This window comes from Acomys russatus, chromosome 23, assembly GCF_903995435.1.
Source record: "Acomys russatus chromosome 23, mAcoRus1.1, whole genome shotgun sequence".
Classification (NCBI taxonomy): Eukaryota; Metazoa; Chordata; class Mammalia; order Rodentia; family Muridae; genus Acomys; species Acomys russatus.
The window spans coordinates 53301433-53323578 of NC_067159.1; the positions used below are offsets into that span (position 1 = coordinate 53301433).

Genomic DNA, 22146 nt, shown 5'->3' on the forward strand with positions numbered 1-22146 from the left:
CAGATGGAAAGCACGTGCAAGTGTTTATATTATTTTGCATGGGAAGTAGCCCAGATAGAAATGATTAATCCACATGGCGTACGATGTGGGGCTGGGAGATAACAAGGTATTTTAGGGGATTAATATCTGCCCAGCCCCAAGCGAAATAAGACGTTTAAAAAGTCTGTGTCTTTTACTGATATAGTATCAGATTAATAATAACCATCACAAAATTGTAGGCTTTTAATATTAATAGCCTTAATATTAATTACTTTAATAGCATTAATATTTTCTACAACAGTAGGGACCTAGGTCCAGTCCACGTATGCTCCTTGGTTGGTGCTTCATTCTCTGTAAGACCACATCGTCTTCAGTTAGTTGACTCTGTTGGTCTTCTTATGGAGTTCTTATCCCCTCTGAGTCTTTCTATCCACAAGACTCCCCAAGCTCTGCCTAATGTTTGTCTGTGGGTCTCAACATCTGTTTCAATCCACCGCTGGGTGGGTTCCTCTCTGCAAGCATAGCAGAGCATCATTAACAGTGTCAGGGGGTGGCTCTCTCCCATGGGGTGGGTCTCAGGTTGGGCCCGTCATTGGTTGGCCATTCCCTCAATCTCTGCTCCATCTTTATCCCTTTACATCCTGTAGGCAGGGTAAAATTTGGGTTGAAGGTTTTATGGGTAGGTTGGTGTTGCCCTCTCTCCACTGGAAGTCCTGCCTGGCTAGGCGGTGCCCTCTTCAGTTTCCCTGTCGCCCACTGCTGAGTCTCAGCTAGAGCAGTTCCCATAGCCTCCCAGGAGCCTGCTCTTTCACAGGTCTCCAGCTTGTCTCAGGTATACCACCCCCATCCATTTCCTTCATCTCCTGGCCCTCTCAGCTCCCACTTCCACTCTCCTCATACCTAAAACCCACCCTCATTCCCCTTCCATCCAGTTCCCTCTTTCACCCACTTCCTGTGACTATTCTATTTCCCCTTTGAGTGAAATTCAAGCGTCCTCCATTGGACCCTCCTTGTTACTTAGCTTCTTTGGGTCTATGGATTATATTTTGTTTATCCTTGGGTCTATGGATTATATTTTGTTTATCCTATACTTTATGGCTGATATCCACTTACAAGTGAATACATACCGTGTGTGTCTTTCTGGGTCTGGGTTACCCCACTCAGGATGGTAACATCTAGTTCCATCCATTTGCCTGCAAATTGGGTGATGTCTTTGCTTTTAATAGCTGAGTAGTATTCCACTGTACAAATGAGCCACATTTTCTTTATCCATTCTTCAGTTGAGGAACATGCAGGGAGGTTTCAGTTTATGGCTATTATGATTAAAGTTGCTATGTACATAGTTGGAGCAAGTGCCCTTGTTGTATGGTGGAGCAACTTTGGGGTGTATACCCAGAAGTGGTGTGGCTGGGTCTTGAGGAAGAGCTATTCCCAATTGTCTAAGAAACCACTGGGTTGATTTCCAGAGTGGTTGTACAGGTTTGCACTCCCACCAGCAAAGGAGGAGTGTTCCCCTTGCTCCACATTCTTGCCAGCATTTGCTGCCACTTGAGTTTTTGATCTTGGCCATTCTGATGGGTGTAAGATGGAATCTCAGTCTTGTTTTGATTTGCATTTCTCTGGTGACAAAGGACATTGAACATTTCTTTAAGTGCTTCTTAGCCACTAGAGATTCCTCTGTTGAGAATTTTTTTTTATCTCTATACTCCATTTTTAATTGGGTTATTTGGTTTTTTTGGTGTTTACCTTCTTAGGTGCTTTATATATTTTGGTTATCAGCCCTTGGTTGGATGTAGGATTGGTGAAGATCTTTTCCCATTATGTAGGCTACTGTTTTGTCATATGATGGTGTCTTTTGCCTTTTAGAAGCTTTTCAGTTTTATGAGGTCCTGTTTATTAATTTTTTTATCTCAGTGCCTGAGCCATTGGTGTCCTGGGCAGGAAGTTGTCTCCTGAACCAATGCATTCAAGGTTATTCTCCACTGTCTCTTCTGTTAAATTTAGTGTATAATGTTTTATATTGAGGTCTTTGGTCCTTTTGGACTTGAGTTTTGTTTGGGGTGATAAATGTGGATCTATTTGCATTCTTCTACATGTAGACACATCCAGCTGGACAGCGCCCTTTGTTGAAGATGCTTTTTCCCATTGTATGGTTTTGGTTTCTTGGCTTGTGGATTTATTTTGGGATCTTTGATTTGGTTCCATTGATCAACATGTCTGTGTTTATGCCAATACCATGAGGTTTTCATTATTATTGCTCTGTGGTACAGCTTGAGACCAGGGATGATGATACCCCCAGAAGATCTTTTATTGTACAGGGTTGTTTTGGGTATTCTGGGTTTTTTATTTTTCTATATGAAGGTGATAATTGACCTTTTAAGGTCTATAAAGAACTGTGTAGGTGTTTTGATGGGGATTGCATTACATCTGTAGATTGCTTTTGGTAAGATGGCCACTTAATCCATGAGCATGGGAGATCTTTCCATCTTCTGATATCTTCTCCCACTTCTTTCTCCAGAGACTTGAAGTTCTTGTTGTACAGGACTTTCGCTTGCATGGTTCAAGTTACACCAAGACACATTATATTATTTGTGGCTATTATGAAGGGTGTTGTTTCCCTAATTTTTTTCTCATCCAGTTCAACACTTATATAAAGGAGGACTACTGATTTTTTTGAAATTAATTTTGTTTCCAGCCACTTTGCTGCAGGTGTTTATCAGTTATAGGAGTTCTCTGGTAAAATTTTGGGGGTCAGTCATGTATTTTATCTGCAAATAGTGATAGTTTGACTTCTTCCTTTCCAAAATGTAACCCCTTGATTTCCTTTGTTGTCTTACTGCTGTAACTAGGACTTCAAGTACTATATTGAATAGCTACAAAGAGAGTGAGCAGGCTTGACTTGCCCCTGATTTTAATTGGACTGGTTTAAGTTTCTATCCATTTAATTTGATGTTGGCTATTGGCTTGCTATATGTTGCCTTTATTGAGTTTTGTTGGGAGCTATTTTCTGGAGTGCTTAACAGAAGCAGGCCAGAGGACTTAGGACATTGGCTCGTAGACTCTCACACAACCTTGAAGACTTGACAAGATACTTCTCTTGGCTAACATCTTAGAAAAGAAGGTTTATTATTAATTCCAGGTGAGGATGTGGAGCTTGATGTATTTCTTTGACCTCAGGTTGATAGACGTGTAAGCATATAGATAACTAAAGTAATCATTCGCATTTGTTTCTGTTCCAGGAATCTTCTGGTTCACACATATGTATATTGTATCAAATGTCTGAGAAAAATAAACTTGGGACTACACTATTCACTATTAGCCCTCCTGAATACTTATATTTATCTCTTGTCTTATCTCCTTTGCTATATCTTTTCTGTATTTTTGTATATCTATTCTATCTCTCAATCCCCGTACCCCACATCTAGGTACTGTTTGAGTCTGCCGGCAGGCCCCGGGAAGTGTTTGGGTATGCACCTTGTATACCTGATATCTCCAAGATTTTTAACATAAAGTGGTGTTGGATTTTGTCAAAGGCTTTTTTGGCATCATAAGAGATGATCGTCTGGGTTTTTTTCTTTTAGTCTGTTTATATGATGGATTATATTTGTGAATTTTTGTGATATAGCTGAGTCTTGAGGGAGAACTATTCCCAGATTTCTGAGAAAGCACCAGATTGATTTCCAAAGTGGTTGTACAAGTTTTAACTCCCATCAGCAACGGAGGAGTGTTCATCTTGCTCTACGTCCTGGCCAGCCTGCGCTTGAATTTTTGTTGTTGTTGTTGTTTTTGTTTTTGTTTTTTTATCTTAGCCATCCTGATAGATGTAGGATGGAATCTCAGGGTCATTTGACTTATATTTCCCTGATGACTAAGGATGTTGAACATTTCTTTAAGGGTGAAGAAGTCTCCACGTCTCCGTTAATGTTGACAGAAAAGTGAAATAAAATGAACATATATTTACCAGCTCCCTGAGCAAGCCTCCCCTTCGCCCTTTTAATCCAACACACACTTGTGCTTTCCTGCCCCATGTGGTGAAGTAAACACACTCTGTTTGTGTCTTTGTATTGTTTCTGAATTTAGATGCTTGACTTCTTGCAAATTTACCATCCCTGTTGCATTTGTTTTGTAGAGTCAGTGAGATGGGAGCCCAGGCAGCACAACTTGCCAGGGATTGCTGCAGCAAGGAGGTAAAAGGACTCACATCCAATGTTTACAGCATAACACTGATCAGGGTCCTCCAATCGGGTACACCCAGTCCCACAAGGGACTACCAGGTGTGACTAGGAGGTTTAAGACTTGAGTAGTTACTTTATCAGAGGGATGCCCGACTCACCCCATTCTGAGACAATAGATCAGAAGTGAGGGCACTGGTAATGACAATATAAGAATGACAACTCTGACGTGGCCCAGAGGGAAGTATTTGTGAAGGGAAGAACAGCTACTCCCAAGAGTGATGGAGACAATTGGGCAACCTGGGCCAGTAGGACAAGAAACGTTTGTTCCTTTCCTCTACCTGAGATGAAACCGAGTCATAGAAAATACCCAACCTTGGCCATTCCACTGGTCTCCAGTACAGAGTTGCCTTAGTGGCAGATCCCAAATGCTAGATGAAGCAGCCAAGGCAAGGCCAGAGGGAGCAAAGGATGGCTGAGGGGCTCAGACCCTCCCAGTGCATTGCCTAAGGATACACTACCTGCAGCACATGAAGACTATTGAGGAAGAGAGAAGCAAGACAAATCTGCAAGACAAAGCTCTAAAACAGAGCTTATTAAACACTTTCCATTTTGTTCAAGAAGTTTTTACACAACTCCAGGTATATAGATATATAAAATGAGTTCACAAATCAAACATTTACCGATAACATATCATACAGAAAATTATTTTAAAACCATCCTGGAGGGTGGAGCGATGGCCCAGCAGATAAGAGCACTGGATGTTCTTGCAGAGGAGCAGCATTCAGTTCCCAGCACTCACACGGCAGCTCACAACTGTCTGCAAGTTCAGTTCTAGGGGTCCCCACACTCTAACACAGACATGCATTCAGGCAGACAGAAATGTACACAAAAAATGAGTAAATTTTTAAAATATCTTTAAAAATTCTGTGGTAAATATATTTTCTTTTATAATTCGTTAAATATGAAAGCAAATTTACATACTAATGAGATGAGAGCTTTATTATTTTATATAAATAATGTCGTCTTGGATGAATATTTGATACTAGAGGACATAGATCATCTATAATGTTTTTCTGAGTTGGTTGATATTTTGATTTATAATCTTCAATGCTGAGAATTCTGCTGTTCACAGATACATAGCACAGAACAGCAGGAACGTGTAGAGGGTTACTTAGAAGCTCCAGAGCTTCTGTCCTAATCCCAAGCCAAAATTAGTTGTTTTTTAATGTCACTCAAGTCAGCAATCCAAATGCCAATTTTTAAAATCAGACATTTTGAGACAATAATATCAAAAGCACATTAATTTGGCACTTAGATGCTAAAGAGTGGCTAAGGGGCAATGCTGTCATTTCCACAATAAATGGGTTGTGCTGCTCTGATGGCTGAAGACTTTGCACACACAGTACAAACCCTGTGGCCTATCATGTGCTGGCATTTGTGATGTGTCAGTACACACACACACACACACACACACACACACATACACACACGGTGTATTCAGAACCAAGACAGTGTTGAAATCATTGGCTGCAACCTGGACAAGTGCTGCCAGCAGCACCCCAGATTCACTATGCATTTGATTTCCAACAAATGTGCTGTTGTTATTGTGTGTTCCAAAACCTTTTACTATTGTCCAAGTTTTCATGAGCCCATACTCAGCCACATGGAGTCTTGGCCAGGGTTCAGGGACAATACAGCACAATACTTTAAAGGAGTAGAGACCTCAGATAATGTTTTAAATGATGGTGTGATGCTGAAGTTTAGGACATATGGACTGGGTTATTTCTGTTCCTACTTACCTGTGAATAGAGGCTCATTTCCTTTGTGTTCCTAGGTTTTCAGATCTGGATTTCTGACTTCTAAATATGCCATTATGGGGTTGAACAAGTTGTTGGATGACAACTTCATACCCTTCATCAGCAATCTTGGCACGAACAATGCAAACCACTGGTGGGTATCATTAGCACGACTACAATATGCTGTGGCCACATTGTGGTAGGGGTAAAAGTCCGCTTTTTGGGGGGAATGCATTACAAACATCTTAGTTGTGCCCAATTCTCCTACTATATATTGTGGAAAGCCTGTGTTTACCAAAAACTGCATGGAATTAAAATTCTATTTGCTGACATTAATGTTTTGAAGTAAAACAAACAAACAAGTAAAAATAACAACAAACTTTCTCACCAAATCACAGGAAAAGAAGCAAGAAGTAGGTGTGAGACAAATTTTAGTTTTTTGTCTTTTAAACAATAAAAGTAGGACTGGAGAGATGGCTCAGAGGTTAAGAGCACGGTCTGCTCTTCCAGAGGTTTTGAGTTCAATTCCCAGCAACCACAGGGTAACTCACAACCATCTATAATATGATTTAATGCCCTCTTCTGAATTACAGGTGTACATGCAGGCATAACACTATGTAAATAATAAATAAGTAAATCTTTTAAAAAACAATAAAAGTAAAGAGTGGAATTTTTACTTAATCCCCAGTGGTAGTCAACTAACTTACTTTTGGATTCTAGCTCCTCTTTAGCTCAAAATAGTAGAAGTATTTTGTAGTGAAACATCAAAAAGTTACTTTAATTCCCTTTAAAGAGATGTTAAATTGAAAAAGTATACAGAAAACATATAGTCATATATAAGAAAATATTCCTAAAATGGCACATTTTACTAGTTTTATAAATAAGTACCAAAGGGTGCTGGTTTTTCCAATTCATAGTATTTCCCCATACCAAAGAGTGTTTATTAATATACACTTTAAAATCCATAAGAACGCTCCTTCAGCTTTCCAGATAAGATGACATGTGGTGTACATACTGGACCACAGCCTTTGGGATGATGTAGCACATCCAGATGCGCTTTTTCTAAGCATCTTCTCTTATCCACTCATAGTTTTGCTTTCCGAAGGTTCAGTTACACGAAGTCAAACATAATCTCAACACATTACACAGAAAACTCCAGAAACAGGCAGTCCACAGGTTTTAAGTTGCACATCGTTCTGAGCAACGTGCCAACACCATGCATTTCTCTGCTTTACCCAGGCAGGGAATGGCGTGTGTTTCCTTTGTCACCCACTAATCACTCAGTGGTCTTCTCAGTTTCCAGGTGACTGTCACAGTGTTGTTCTGCTTATTTCAAGCGGCTCTTGTTTTATTTAGCATGGTACCCAAAGCACAAGAGTAGTGATGCTGGCATTTGGATGTGCCAAGAGAAGCCATAATGGGATTTTCTTAATGAGGAAAAAAAGATACCATGTGCTAATGTCACTAAAAGTGACAGTAACATATCAATTTTAATCTCCGGGTGTTTCTAATTTATAAAATAAGCTTTATCATAGGAAGGCTTCCACCGCAGTTCTGACATATGTTTCCATGGAAAATATGTTGTTATTATTAATTTGGATAGCTTATTGTTTGAGACGAACATTGTGGGACTTTAATTTTCTGTAGTCCATATCACCATGATTAACCATGCACTGTTAGTTCGATTTCAGGATTGCCCGGGTTTTCTGTTCCCCGTGGCTGCAGTGGCCCGGGTTTCCTGTTCCCCGTGGCTGCAGTGACTTGGTTTTTCTGTTCCCCATGGCTGCCGTGACCCGGGTTTTCTGTTCCCTGTGGCTGCAGTGAGTCTTAGTTCCATGTCCCACTGAACTGGTCACACTCCGGCTCTCCCGAGACATCTGTAAGTTCAAACCCTCTGTCAGAGCTTCATCACTCACTAATATGTGGCAAATACTTCTTACTGGTAGTCTGTGTCTCACATTGTCTTTGGGATGAAGAATTTATGAATCCTTAAAAGAAGATGAGGTAGTAAAATAAAATGGACTTCAACACCAATTTCTGGTTCACATCGACATATGACTCTTAAAGTCCTGTATCAGCTGCATGGCATTGGCGCATGCCTTTAATCCCAGCACTTGGGAGGCAGAGGCAGGAGGACATCTGAGTTTAAGGCCAGCACAATCTACATACACAGAGAGTTCCAGGGCAACCAGGGCTACACAGAGAAACCTTGTCCAGTTTTTCTTTAATCTCGCTGACGAGCATTTTTGCTACCTTTCTTGGTTCCTCCTCTAGTGATAATTATAATGATAATTAAGCAAGGTAACTGTTCATTTTTGCTTTGTGACCTTATCCAGCCTCCTGGCTTTATACAACCATGTGTATACTCTCAGTTTTTCCAAACGCAGGCTCTTAGCATATACCTTGACTCAAGTAAACTTTTGTGTACAATACTTGCTTGATAATTCTACTTTAAAGTATGCTAGCCTTTCAGTTTGGTACTATGAGGCCAAGCTTCTGATCATGCCCTGTGCCCCCCATCCTTGTGAACACTCTCTATTGTTGTGGTTAAACTGTGGTTTTCCCTGTAAACCTCACAGCACTGCTTTTTAATATCCCTGTGTGGGTAGAAACTCAGCTGTGGTGTTAGGACTTGGAGCCTATGGGACATGAGTAGGGTTAGAGGCAGTCATTGGGATCAAACACTTGTGATGGACCCTGAGTGGTTTTGTGGGAAGAGGGATTAAAGGGCTCAGACACACATGTGCATGTATGTACCCTCCCTGACTCCCTGCCTTTTGATATGTGACCTCTTGTATCACCTTGAGGCTCTACCAGCAAGAAATGGCTCCCCGACCTTGCCAAAAGAATATTGTCATTGTACAATCCATATGACAAGTTGAAATGAAACAGAGTTGGACACAAAGTCCAGGTCAAACCCTCTGCCACAGAGGAGTTTGCTTCTTCTAATATTTATTTCACATCTGCGATTATTAATATTAAATATAAAGGATTAGCAGTTCTAATCTACTTGTCTGGAAAGATATTTTTGAAAGGTAATTTATCATCCCAAGGAAAAACAATAAGTGCTTAATTTGATAGGACTTAATTCCTGGAAAATATTCAAAGTCTTGACTAAGACAATTGGCAAGATAATCAATTACAAAACTTGGTTGGATTTGCTTGGCATACAAACCCGAAAGATTGTTTTTAAAGATTTTATTTTTCATTGTGTGTATGTATGAGTGTGTGTCATGTTTATTGGGGTGCCTGCAGAGAGCAGAAGGGGACGTGAGATCCCTTGAAGTGCGAGTTACAGACAGCAGGTTGTGAGGTGCCCTTCACGAACCGCCAGAACTGAGCTCCTGCCCTCTGCAAAAGCAGCAAGGGGTCTTAGCTTCTGAGCCGTCTCTCCAGCCTCTCTGTAGTTTGTTTTCTGAAATGCTGTCTGCCAAGGTATTTGTAGTTGAGTTTAGGAATTTCCTTAAGATACATTTTTGAGTTGAAAATTGATCTTTTTCATACGCTACATTCTAATTACACATTCTCCTCCCTACCCCTCTCAGACCCTCACGCCCCCACCTACCCAGATTCACACCTTGGTTTTTCTCTCTCTCATTAGAAAACACACAGTCATCTAGACCAATAAATGTTATTTCTTCACAGCTTGCTGCTAACTCAAAGTTGTCAGCGTTACTAATGAGGTCATAGTCTGTGTCATTTCGGGAATGCTTTTTAGTTTTTCTGGCCCAAAACAAAACAAAACAAAAAAAAATAGCTTTTGAGCCAATTGAAGTCTTATCTCTATATGTCATGCTTGTTATTCAGTGAGGATATTTTTATGTCACATTTGGAAAAAGACCAAGAATTTCTAATGTCAGTTTCTCATTTTCTCACCCTTCTTCTCGTGCCTCCCCTGCCTCCTCTGCCTCCCGTGCCTCCCCTGCCTCCCATGCCTCCCATGCCTGCCCTGCCTCCTCTGCCTCCTCTGCCTCCCCTGCCTCCTCTGCCTCCCCTGCCTCCCCTGCCTCCCTGCCTCCCCTGCCTCCCCTGCCTCCCCTGCCTCCCCTGCCTCCCCTGCCTCCCCTGCCTGCCCTTGCTGCCCTGTTTTAGCCTCTGGCCCCTGCCTGGCTCCAGCCGCTGACACTGGATTGCACTGTGTGTTTCAAAATTGCTCCCCTGAGATCTGTCTAAGGAATCAGTAAATTTAGTGCTTGTCCACTTTGCTTTATTTTCACAGAAACTATGGTAGGCTTGAACTCTGAGCTCAAAGGCAGGGACATCAGTGGCCACAAAGGGATGGAGTCAGGACGAGCTCACACCAGAAGAGCCAGAAGCTAGAGCATTTAGTTCTCAGGATTTCTGAAGGTTGTGGAAGGCTTCCAATGACATTGGGTTACCGAAGTCTAACTGTAAGCATCTGAAAAGGAAAGTAAAAGGACATCTTAGAGTTCCTACTCAAGCCAACAGTCCCAATATTAGTATACCTAATAACCAACATACAGGTCTGTCCCAAATAAAAATAGCCCCTAATAATAAAAGTAGAAAAATTAAGAAGCATAATAAAATAGCATGCATTTCAATACACTGAAACTCCTGATAAACTACTCTTGGGTGGGGAGGGGGGTGAGGTAGAGGAGATAATGACTGCTCTTCTCCTGGTGAACTTACGTCCCCAGGCTAGCTGCTACCTCAGAGTGTCAAGTGTGCTGTGGCAGCTTCTGTGGCCTGTGCGATGGAGATGCAGCAAGGTGCGGGGCTCTGGGACATGGGAGGACGTTATCTTTTCTTTGATGTGCACACGGTAGCTTCATGGCTCATGACTTTGTTGAGTGCCTGGAGTTTTGGAACCATCGACCCAGAGTTATGTACAGGTAATATTTTTGTTTGCTTGTTTGCTTTTTCCAACAGAAAGGCCTTCTGAGAATTTGTCTGAGTTCTTATATGGTGAAGTGGAAACAGAGGTGCTTATCATATTTCAATAAAGTGATCGTCTTATCTCTATGGCTGTGCTCCTGAGCAGGGTTCTGGCCAGGGATAGGCAGAACCTTCCATTGTTGGCCTCCAGAGCTTTGCAGAAAACTCAGAGAATTAGACGACCCATCAGGAACAGCAAAGGTAGCAACGTGGTTCCCTTTCTGTCCTTCATTTCTGCTCCTCAGCTCGTTCCCAGCTCAGTGAGTGCCATATTTACAATGCCCATTATAAATATAGTGAGATCGGTTTTTATTAAAAATTTCTTGACAATTCATGCACCACTGTGCATATTGCTTGTAACCAATATGTAATAAAAATTACCCTGCCAAAAATCTTACTTCAAGACACTCACAATGATGACCTATATTAAAATTTATTTCATTCTTACTCATATAAAAATTTTTCATGCTTTGATGAAAAGAGATAGCATAATTTAGTAGCTAAAAGGGTAAAAACTCCCTGCAAGTCCCAATGCTTATTGTTTCTCATCTGAACAACAGGCTGAAATTACATCACTCCAGAGGCCTGAGTGGTGAGTTAGCATGTGTGAAATATGTTCCATGGCTTGGTGAATCTTTAATATTGTACAGTGGCTTAAATGGTTGCTCTAGGACAGAAACAAAGACATAACATTTACTCAAAGATGAATATTGCTTCTTCCTTAAGCTATTTTCAAAAAGTATGAATGAATAGCAGCTTACTTCCCAAAGGAAAGAAAACAAGAGGCTCAGGTAAGGACATGAATTCTGGGAAGAGAAACACCGCTGTGTCACTGAGAGGAATCGTACAAGGTTCTGCTTGTGCATTTAATAGGAGGAGTAAGTCACCGAGGAGGAGCCAGATTTTCCCACGCCTGTGTGTATCATTCTGTGGACATCTGCTAGTGCAAATCCAGCTGTGTGCAGGTGTGGACACTCCCAGCCAGGCTGCAAGGTGCACTAGGAAGATGAGTGTACTGCCTCCGCCGAACAGCAAATGACATTTTAGCTGTAATTAGGTCTGGTCCAAAGAAGATGCCAGCACATGATATAGTGTAGCTTAGAAGTTAGCCATCCCCAGTCAGTATGAATGAGGAGTGAAGAAAGACACTCAGATCATGGCCCCACACGTGGTAGCATGGGAGCAGAAGTCACTAATGCCATTGTTCATTAGGAACCCCCACCAAGGGCTTCTCTCTCTCTCTCTCTCTCTCTCTCTCTCTCTCTCTCTCTCTCTCTCTCTCTCTCTCTCTCTCTCTCCAGGAACTGAACCTCCTCCTAAGATCTCTTATTTTTCCATTCCAATCTCCCATTCATTCCAATAGGGCTTGCCCAAGAAGCGTTAATGGTTGATGCACTTGGAACTGACGTTCCACTGGATATTGGTCAGGTTTTGGTTGAGCTGCAAGCATGTATCCACATTACCTGTTCTGAAGTTTTTGAATGAAATACTGACAAGTAAGAACAGTAATTCAAGAGTTAACATTCTTGAAATGTGCAAAAGTTAAAAGGACAATTAAACTTTTCTCCCTCCATTATCCTACTGCCTGAGGTGACTTACTAAGTGTGGTACATTTCCTTCTGGGAAGTAGTCATTGGTAAATACAGATGCATGGATTGTCTTAATTTGTAATTAATGACATTTTTGGGTTTGGTTCTGAGGACAGAACCCAGGACTGCAGGCTTGCAAGGCAAACACTGTGGCTAAGCTGACTTCTCAGCCACTTATAAGTCTTATTTTGTGTAAATAAAATGAAAGTTGTCTTTGTCACTTTGTCCCACTCTCATACAAGGACACCTTGGTGAGAGTTTATTACACCCGAAAAGAATCTACTGAGGATGGTTTGACCTTAAGTATGGGCTGCACAGTAGAGACAAAATCCACTTTGAAGAGTCCCAGTGAACATCGCAGAGAATCAGGTGGCTATTGCCTAAACCAGTGGTACTCAATCTTCCTGATGCTGTGACCCCTTGATACAGTTCCTCATGTTGTGGTGACTCCAACCATAAAATTGGTTGCTACTTCATAACAGTAATTTTGTTACTGTTATGAATTGTAATATCATATCTGATATGCAGGCTATCTGATAGTGACCTCCCAGAGGGGTTTCAACCTGCAGGTTAGGAGGCAGAACCTCCTTCCTCACCCCTGCCTCTGGCTGCATACAGGTGTCTTAGCTGCAGTTACTACTTCTGTGATGAAACATGTCCATGGCAACTCCTATTTAAAAAAAACACATTCCACTGGGGCTGGAGGTGTAGCCCATTATCATCATGGTGGGGTGCATGGTGGTGTGAGGCAGACATGGTACTGGAGAAGGAGCTGAGAGCTCTGCGCCCGGATCTGCAGGCAGCAGGATGAAAGGGGCTGGGGCTGGCACAGGCTTTTGAAACCTCAAAGTCCACCTTCAGTGATGCACTTCCACCACCAAGGCCACACCTCCTAATTCTTCTCAAGTAGTGCCACTCCCTGATGACCAAGCATCCAAGTATATGAGCCTATGAGGGCCATTCTTATTCAAACCAGCACAGGGCAAGGCAACCTTATTCCAAAAGCCCTTTCAGTGGGCTGACAGGTTCCAAGTTTCATGAACCTGGATTAGCAGATTTCTGTAAAATACCTTCGCATCTCGAGGCGAACATGCTTCACCTGCTATAGGAAGCAGACAGAACTAATTCTCACATGTGTGATAGGTTTTCTGTAATGAAGGGGGGATAACCAAACACAGAGATGAGGCCCATTTGATGGACAGGGATGCTCTCCAATCAGGACTACTTAGCAACCTGTCCTTCAGCCCCCGGTCTGGAAAGGAAATAAGGATGAGTTAGATGGCTGGGAGTGTAGGTTCTTGAAACATTTTGTGATGCAGCGCTGGTCAACTTCAGCCATCCGGCTGAGTGAAAGGGCAAGGTGGTCAAAGATATCTTATTTGTTTAGTTAGTTATTTTACCTAGTTCTGCTATCCTCACCTCCAAGTACCTGGTTTTCTGAGGAAGCCAGAGCTGACGCTTCTCCGTCGGTTAACTCTATAGATCTTGGCCGTGAGTGCCACATCACTCTCGTTTTGCTCAGTAACGCATCTATGGCATCAAGTCAGAGTGGCAAATGGAGTTAGAGTTCTTCACGGTGATTTTTTAAAAAATAATTAGACTAAATCATCACTCCACTCCACTTACCTTCCTCGGCTGGAATAATGTAATAGATTTTTAAAATAGTTCTCATCCTTGATGTTATGTTTTTGGGGTAAAAACTGATCTCCTGTCCAAGCAATTTCAAAATCATTTTATTGACTTGTTTCAGGAAGATTTTGCCTTTATATTCTTAGAAAAGAAATAAATGGTATCTAGCTCACTTAAGTGGAGTATATTATATTTACTATCTTTCATAGCCATTACCCAAAAGGCAATAATGAAGATAAAGTACATATGCAATAAAATGCATCTATTCTTTTCTTTTGGCACCCATAACCTCATGCATAAACCTATGAGGCTATTACTTGTTATTTAGGCACAATTTTATCTTTAATTTTTAAAGACTTTTGGTGCTTTTATTGGCTTATATCAAAGGAAAAATATTGTGATTGTTCAGGAACCAAAACTCAGAGGCAGGGAGAGGGGCAGGAGCCTCAGTAGGGCTGGAGCTGCACACAGTTTGCACAGCACTCTCCTAGCATACATGAAAGCAAGCCCTGCACCCCATCCCCCAGAACCCACTCAGTGGCACACACCTGTGACCCCAGCACTTGAGAAATGGAAACAGGAGGATGAGAAGTTCAAGGTCATCCTTAGACACATAATGAATTTGAGGCTAGCCTAAGTTATATGAGACTCTGTCTGAAAACTTTCCCTTAACAAAATCTAAAACCTCATATGTGAAAACTGACAATCCTTTTCCCACCTAGAATTAATTGTATCTCCAGCTAACCTTTGGTAGAAAGCTCTGTCTTTTTGCTTGAGATAAAGGCAGGAAAATGAGGAGAAACTCTGAGTTCAGTGTGTGTGCTCTCCTGCTCCCCTCTCCCCAGGACAGAATGCCATGTGAATGTGGAGGAGTCACACTTGATGTGGTGGCTTTGGACAAGCTGAGGGTTCAGTGCTGTGATTCTTTGAGGTGGTGGCACATGTTTGTGTTCAGATCCACCACATCCACATGGCATTTGGTTTGGAGGTGGACACTAGCACCTCCAGAGATGGTCTTTGAAGGATGAGGAGACCTTTGTGTAATCTCTAAAGCAAGTCGGAGGAGCGGCTGGCCATTGTCCTTTATCTTCTTTTTTTAAGTAACAAGACTTTGCTACTGAACTCTGCTCTACATCTTCCTCTCAGAGAGGCACAAGACACTTCTGTGGGGCCACTTACTTGTGCTTCATTTCCAGAGCTCCAGAGTAGGATAGACAGAAATCTCTCTTAGAGTTCACTGCAGTTTACATGATAGTCTGACACTCTGAGAGACCAGCTCTTAGATGCAAAGTCTTTCTTAAGGCCCTGACTCATCTTCAGAATCTCATAGGGCACCAGAGTCTCTGGTAGTTTGGGGAAGGAAACTCAAGTGTTGATTCATTTAAAGCTCAACGTTTTAAAACTCAAAACCAACTGCTCAGGAATCTACAGCAAAATCTAAAATATGAGCATTGATTGCTTCTCTTTTTAATGTTTGTGTGTGCCTCTTGTCTGTGTGTGTACCACTTGTGTGCAGTGCCCAAGGACAGTTAAAGAATGCATCGTATCCCCTAGAGCCAGAGTTACAGGTAGTTGTGGACTGCCCAGTATGGGTATTGGGAATCAAGCTTGGGTTTTTTTGCAAGAATAGAAAGTGTTTTTAATCCATGAGCCATCTGTCTGGCCCTGTTTGACTATTTCTTTTTATAGCCTGCTACCCATGAAATCAAGGAATGCTTTGACCAAGTAGAGGATCCAGGAGTCTGAAGAGAAGACTGGAAGAAAGTTTGACAGTACCTGAAGCCTTTATCCACTGCCACCACTCTGAGGTGGGAGGCATAGTTGCTCCTTGATTCCTTTTGGAATTTTGTGATAAAACCTGTTGTGTGTTCCACCAGCCTGCCTCAACTCTCCCTTTTCCTCTCCTACCCAATTTTTGCACCAATCAGAGAAGCATTAGTTTTAGTTACTATCTTTTCTTTCTTGAGGGTCTCTGCTCCTCTGAAATTGTGAGCCTTTATCCCTTCACCTGGGGTGTGTGTAGACAGTGACTGCTCTAACACTCCCTTCTGCCTCTGTACCTCAGCGCTCCGTTGAGATGTCTCTGTACCTCAGTGCTCTGTTGAGGTGTCTTCTGTACCGTACCTCAGTGCTCTGTTGAGGTGTCTCTGTACTAGTGTGTGAGGTGTCTCCATACCTCCGGCTCTGTTGAGGTGTCTCTGTAACTCAGTGACATCTGTTGAGGTGTCCTCCGTACCTCAGTACTCTGTTTAGGTGTCCGCTGTACCTCAGTGCTCTATTGAGGTTCTTCTGTACTCAGTGCTCGTTGTTAGGTGTCTCCTCTCCGTACCTCAGTGCTCTGTTGAGGTGTCTCCGTACCTCAGTACTCTGTTGAGGTGTCTCTGTACCTCAGTGCTCTGTTGAGGTGTCTCCTGTACCTCAGTGCTCTGTTGAGGTGTCTCCGTACCTCAGTGCTCTGTTGAGGTGTCTCTGTACCTCAGTGCTTTGTTGAGGTGTCTCCATACCTCAGTGCTCTGTTGAGGTGTCTCTGTACCTCAGCGCTCCGTTGAGATGTCTCTGTACCTCAGTGCTCTGTTGAGGTGTCTCCGTACCTCAGTGCTTTGTTGAGGTGTCTCCATACCTCAGTGCTCTATTGAGGTGTCTCTGTACCTCAGTGCTCTGTTGAGGTGTCTTCTGTACCTCAGTGCTCTGTTGAGGTGTCTCCGTACCTTAGTACTCTGTTGAGGTGTCTCTGTATCTCAGTGCTCTGTTGAGGTGTCTTCTGTACCTCAGTGCTCTGTTGAGGTGTCTCCATACCTCAGTGCTCTGTTGAGGTGTCTCTGTACCTCAGTGCTCTGTTGAGGTGTCTCCTGTACCTCAGTGCTCTGTTGAGGTGTCTCTATACCTCAGTGCTCTGTTGAGGTGTCTCTGTACCTCAGTGCTCTGTCGAGGTGTCCTCCATTTCCTAGTCACTGTGCTCAGCACCCTTCTCCAGTCTCACTTCTTAGTCTGTCTAGACCCTGAGCCTTATTACTTTGGACATGTCTTGTATTTGAACCCTGATGCCTGCATGGACGGAGGTAGCCTGTGTTCTGAGCGTGCTCCCTCTGGTGTCAGCATCTCCTGTGCTTTCTCTTCCCCTGCTCTGTCCATCCCCTCTGATCTCTAGCTTACATTTATCCTGACTTAGCTTCCTGCTTTAGCTTTGAGATCCCATCCTGCTTCTTAGATGGATGAGTAGATTTTGGACGTGGTGGCCTCCCTCTGACTCCGAGCATCCCATGGAATTCTGCCATTCATCCTGTGACCTGGGGATGAAATCCTGCTTGTCAAGGTTCCCATCTAACCTGCGTGTAACTGGGGAAGGAACTCGATCAACTTGCCTTGCTGCTTGCAAGCCTTTGCATACAATCTTGAAATTAATGATAATTTTATTCTATTTATTTCCCACTTTCTGGTCTTCAGGGATTTCTCACTGTCTACAAGAACAGATTTAAATACCTGGATCCTATTTAAGCCTATTTGCACTCTGTCATTCCAACACTCTGGCTGTACAGCTAACGACAGTCCTAAAAGAGTAAGGAAATTGGCTCAGTTGGTAAAATGCTTGCTCCAGGATCACATGTGGCAGCATGCATCTGGACTCACAGTGCTAGAGAGGCAGCATCTAGGACTTCCTGGCTACTTACTCCAGCCATGTCAGCGAGCTCCAGGTTCAGTGAGAGACCTATTCAAAAATAAGGTGGACAGAGGTAGAAGAAGACACCTGATGTTCACCTCTGTCCCATCTCACAAACACATATAAACACACACACACACACCACACACATACACACACACACACACACACACACACACACCACCACCACCACCATACCGCAGAACCCTCAGATATCCCAGCTAATTTGTCCAATTATTGTCTCTCCAGCACTTCTTGTTTTTTTATATCTTCTAAGACATCTGAAACAGCCTACACCTGTTTGCATGTTCACTCTTGGAAACATATACCTTTGTTCAAATTTGAGCTTAAATTAATTTCTGAAGATTTCTCCCGGGCTAACAAAACAATAATAGGAAGTAAAGTAATGGCTTGTTACAATCATAAACAGGAACATGAAACAGTACAGCATCCATATATATACTAGCTGCATATAAGTAATTTTCTTACTTGGTACAGCAATCAGTGTGTCAGGTCCTGAGATGTTTCCATGGCAAAAGGAAAGATGTTTTTGAATTATATAGCAAAGGTTATGTTGACCTCTGACTCCCTTAATCTATTCCTTTGTCCTAGGTCTCTCTTTTCTCAAACCTGTTGCTAGTCTGCTTTCTCTCTGACCTATGAACCTTGCAATTCCGTGCTTAGTGGCTCCAGCAGCCACCCTGGAGGGTCTTCCCTCATGGCACGCTCCTGCTAAGCCTGGCTTTCTATTTTCCTCATGCTAAACCTGCTGTACAGGTGCTTCCTCAGTGATTGGCCACTCACTTATGTTTCACAACAGTGCTTTGTACTTTTAATTGTTCTGCTAGCATGTCCAACCCAAGGTCTGTGTGCTTCATGCAGCCAAGGATATCTATGAGTGCAACTCAACAGTGACTTAAAGCATTGCTTTGAAAAAAAAAATTAACTTGATTTTATATTTCTTTAGCTCACCTACAGATGACAACACTGTTTTACCATGTTCAGTGGCTGGGCACACCCGTCAACTTATGTTTATAGCTTGGAGACTCTGTATGTAAGTTGGGTTTCAAATGTCCCAAAGTGAGTTCACTGCTAGTCCCCAGGGACCACCAGTATTTTCCTCTTCTGAATTCAGCACTTGCAATGGAAGCCGCATCTCTTCAGCCATCCATTCTGAGATAATCCTCAGCTGATCCTCCATCTCTCAACACCCAGTCCTCCCCTTCCCAGTACCCTAGAAAGTCTCCTTGCACTTAGAGTAATCTCAAAGGTCTTTACCATGCTGTCAAAGTCCTCCAAACTGACCTCCTCTTGAGTCTCCAGCCTCATTTCATGCCAGCGTTCTCCTCCACATTTCTCAACGCTAATAGCCCATTTTGTTTCAGACATTTTAATGTCAGCTTAATTGAGATTCTTCACAGCTTGGCTTAATGATCACCCATCACTGTCACAATTTACCTAATTACAGTAGTTTCCCCTTGGTTATTTTCTATTGTTTGCCACATATGCATTATTTCTTGCTCTTTTCTAGTGAAGAGTGGTAGAATTGCTACTTTGGAATGAGTGTAGTTCTGAGCCAACAGCACCTAAAAAAAAAAAAAAAAATGCAGGTATAAGGCTTGTCTGACTTATCCTTGACTCTTCCCAAAGTGGAGATAAACTCCACTATGGATGACACTTCCCCTGTACTATAAGGGAAGCGATGATCTTAACTTTATAAAATTAAACTTAACCGACTAGTTAATTTAGCATGTATATGCTGTCTGTGTATGGGCATTTGTTTTCTCCAGCACATGTGTGGAAGTCAAAGAACAACTTGTAGGAGTCAGTTTTCTCTTTCCACCATGTGGGTCCTGGAGAGCAGACTGAAGTGGTCAGCCTTGGCACCTTCACCACTGAGTCATCTCACCAACCTGGAAAACAACATTTTTGTAACAGAGGCTGGGAAGCTTGGTAATTGATCTTGACAGTCAACTAATGGGGTTTAGACCTGCCCAGGTGACAAATCTCTTGGCATGTTTGTGAGGGTGTTTCCAGAGAAGTTTAACTGAGGTGAGAAAACCCACCCGGAATGTGGGCTGGAGCCCTGGACGGAACCTAAAGGACAAATGATGAGGAGGAGTACCAGCCATCACCTTCTGCTTGCTAACTGGGTCACGCATGAGCAGTCTCTTGTGGTCTTGTTGTCTTTCTTACCACCACAATGAACTGCACCATCAGACCAAGGCAAGCAAACCCCTTGTTTTCATTGCCTTTGTCATGGCACTAGAGGAGTAATTAACTCAGAAAATTTGTACTGAGGAGCAAGGCTGTGGCTGTGGTCAGCCTGATGGGTTGGTTCTTAGACTGTTGGAGCTGATGTGGGAAGGGTGGGTGGAAGAGTTTGGGGCTGCAAGAGAAGAAGCCTCAGAATGCTGTAGGGACAGACCAGTGGGATGGGCCAGCATAGGTGCAGAAGACTGTGAAAAATGGAAACTACAGAAGCCTGGCCTGTGATGTTTTAAAGGGAATAGGACTCATTGGAAATGACAGCAGAAGTCGTTGATGCTACGCTCCCAGTGAAGAACGTGGCTCTCAAGTCCTGAGTAACTGATGCTGAATTCAAAAGTGATCATTTGCATGGTAGAGGAAACTTGAGGACAAGATAACATTCAGAGTGTGACACTGACTACTATGTTTATGCAAATTAACAGTGAAAGAGAGAGATAGAGAGACAGGGACAAGAAATATAGAAAACTTTGAAGTTTGGTGAGGAAAGGAGTGTGTGTGTTTAAAGGTGCTGACAGGTGGGCAAAGAGAAAGCAGCTACAGCTGTGCCCTGGTACACATCTGCAATCCCTGCACCTGGGGAGGCAGAGGCAGGCAGGTCTCTGTGAGTTCAAAGCCAGCCTGGTCTACAAAGTGAGTCCAGGACAGCCAGGGATACACAGAGAAACCCTGTCTTGAAAAACCAGTGGAGGGGGCTATGGTTATTAAAGAATCAGTTTCATTAAGGAAAAAGCTCACACTTAGAACTGGACCACTAAGAAAATTGGCTTTAGGGCAAGACCCCGCCCATCAAAGGCTCCATCTTGTAGATTTTTCAACTTCAATTGACTAGCGAGAGGGTAAGCAGAATGCTGCTGAAGGGATTCAGTGCTTCAGAAGCAGCTGCCCGGGGTACTGCCTCCCAGGTTCAGTAGCTAAGATGTGAGCTTCAGCTGTGGCGAAAGGGCCCCGAGTACATCTTACGACAACAGGAGTATTCGGCAATATCATCCATGTGGTGGCTTTGCAAAATGTAGGAGTCATGAGATCATGGAAGCTTCCCCAAGGTTCTAGAATGCTGCTGAAGCCAGGCAATGTGCGGAGGGCCAGAGTCCCTGCAAGGAGGTCCTGGAAGCCACCATGCGACACTGAGAAGGTGTAACAACACAGCTTTTCTAATCATGTTGAACATTCATCTAGGAGCCTTGACTCTTGTTTTAGTTGCTTTTCTGTATTTGGAGATAAATGATTTTTGAGTTCCTTTTAAAGAAACTATAAAGGAAATAATGGTGTGTGGTGTTGTTAAGCTTTCCTTTAGCTACTTGAAAAATCAACTTTATTATGAAATAGTAAAAGTTCCTACTATAAAGATAGACAAAGTATAAACAAATTTATATTCATTCTATGACAATGACATAAAATGAGGGAGTTAAAATGCATTTTATTTCTAAATGTTCTCTGAGACCTCTTTACCTAACGATTCCCTTAAGAACTGAAGGACATTTTATTTTGTATTATTTGAAACAGTGAGCCCCAGCTATTGGCATTTACTCACATAATGACCCTACATCTCTTCTACTGATGGGCCTTTCTCTATTCAAATAGCCTTGTTTTTTTGTTTTAAATTGGCAAAAATGTTTCTATAACAACACATGAAAAAAATTACCAACACTGATAGATAAAATTAGAAATTCTATTTTTAAAAAAAACGTAGCTTTGTGGAAAATTTCAGTTTGTTTATTTGCCAGAATATGCCTCTAAAGAGAAGGATGTCAGACAGTGGAAATTATAACAACTTGATTTTACTATTTCCATGCATAGAAATATTACAACATTGATTTGAATTTTAGATTTTCTTGAACCTATTGGGAAAGTAGGAACAATTTAAAAAAATTCTTTGTGAGTCTAATAAAACTCAGGAGGGCAGTGAAGTGAATTTCGTAGCACAGTTAGCTAGGCCACCATGGCAGCCTTCGTGCCCATGAGCTTCCTTACGGTGTCTACATGGCAGCGACCAGCGAGAGTGTGCAAAAGGAGTGATGGTGGAGAATGAAACAAAGACAACATCCACCATCGAGCACCTGCAAGGCTCTGGGGAATCTATATCTAACACCAACCACTAATAATTAGAAACTTAACTGTGATCCGCAGGTCAGCATTCAGGATGGTAACTCACA

At 42.5% G+C, this 22146-nt stretch overlaps 1 protein-coding gene across 1 annotated transcript in view; it reads right to left on the reverse strand.

Moving 5' to 3' along the window:
- LOC127206460 (adenylate kinase isoenzyme 5-like) overlaps positions 1–15883 on the reverse strand; it is a 76026-nt gene extending 60143 nt beyond the window's left edge. Inside the window, exons 1-3 of the mRNA XM_051165736.1 lie at positions 15841–15883; positions 14062–14143; positions 13865–13965 (exon numbers count right to left, since the gene is read on the reverse strand). Coding sequence (XP_051021693.1) covers positions 13865–13965; positions 14062–14143; positions 15841–15883 — 226 coding nt within the window. The remainder of the gene's footprint in view (positions 1–13864; positions 13966–14061; positions 14144–15840) is intronic.
- Positions 15884–22146: the final 6263 nt, after the last annotated feature.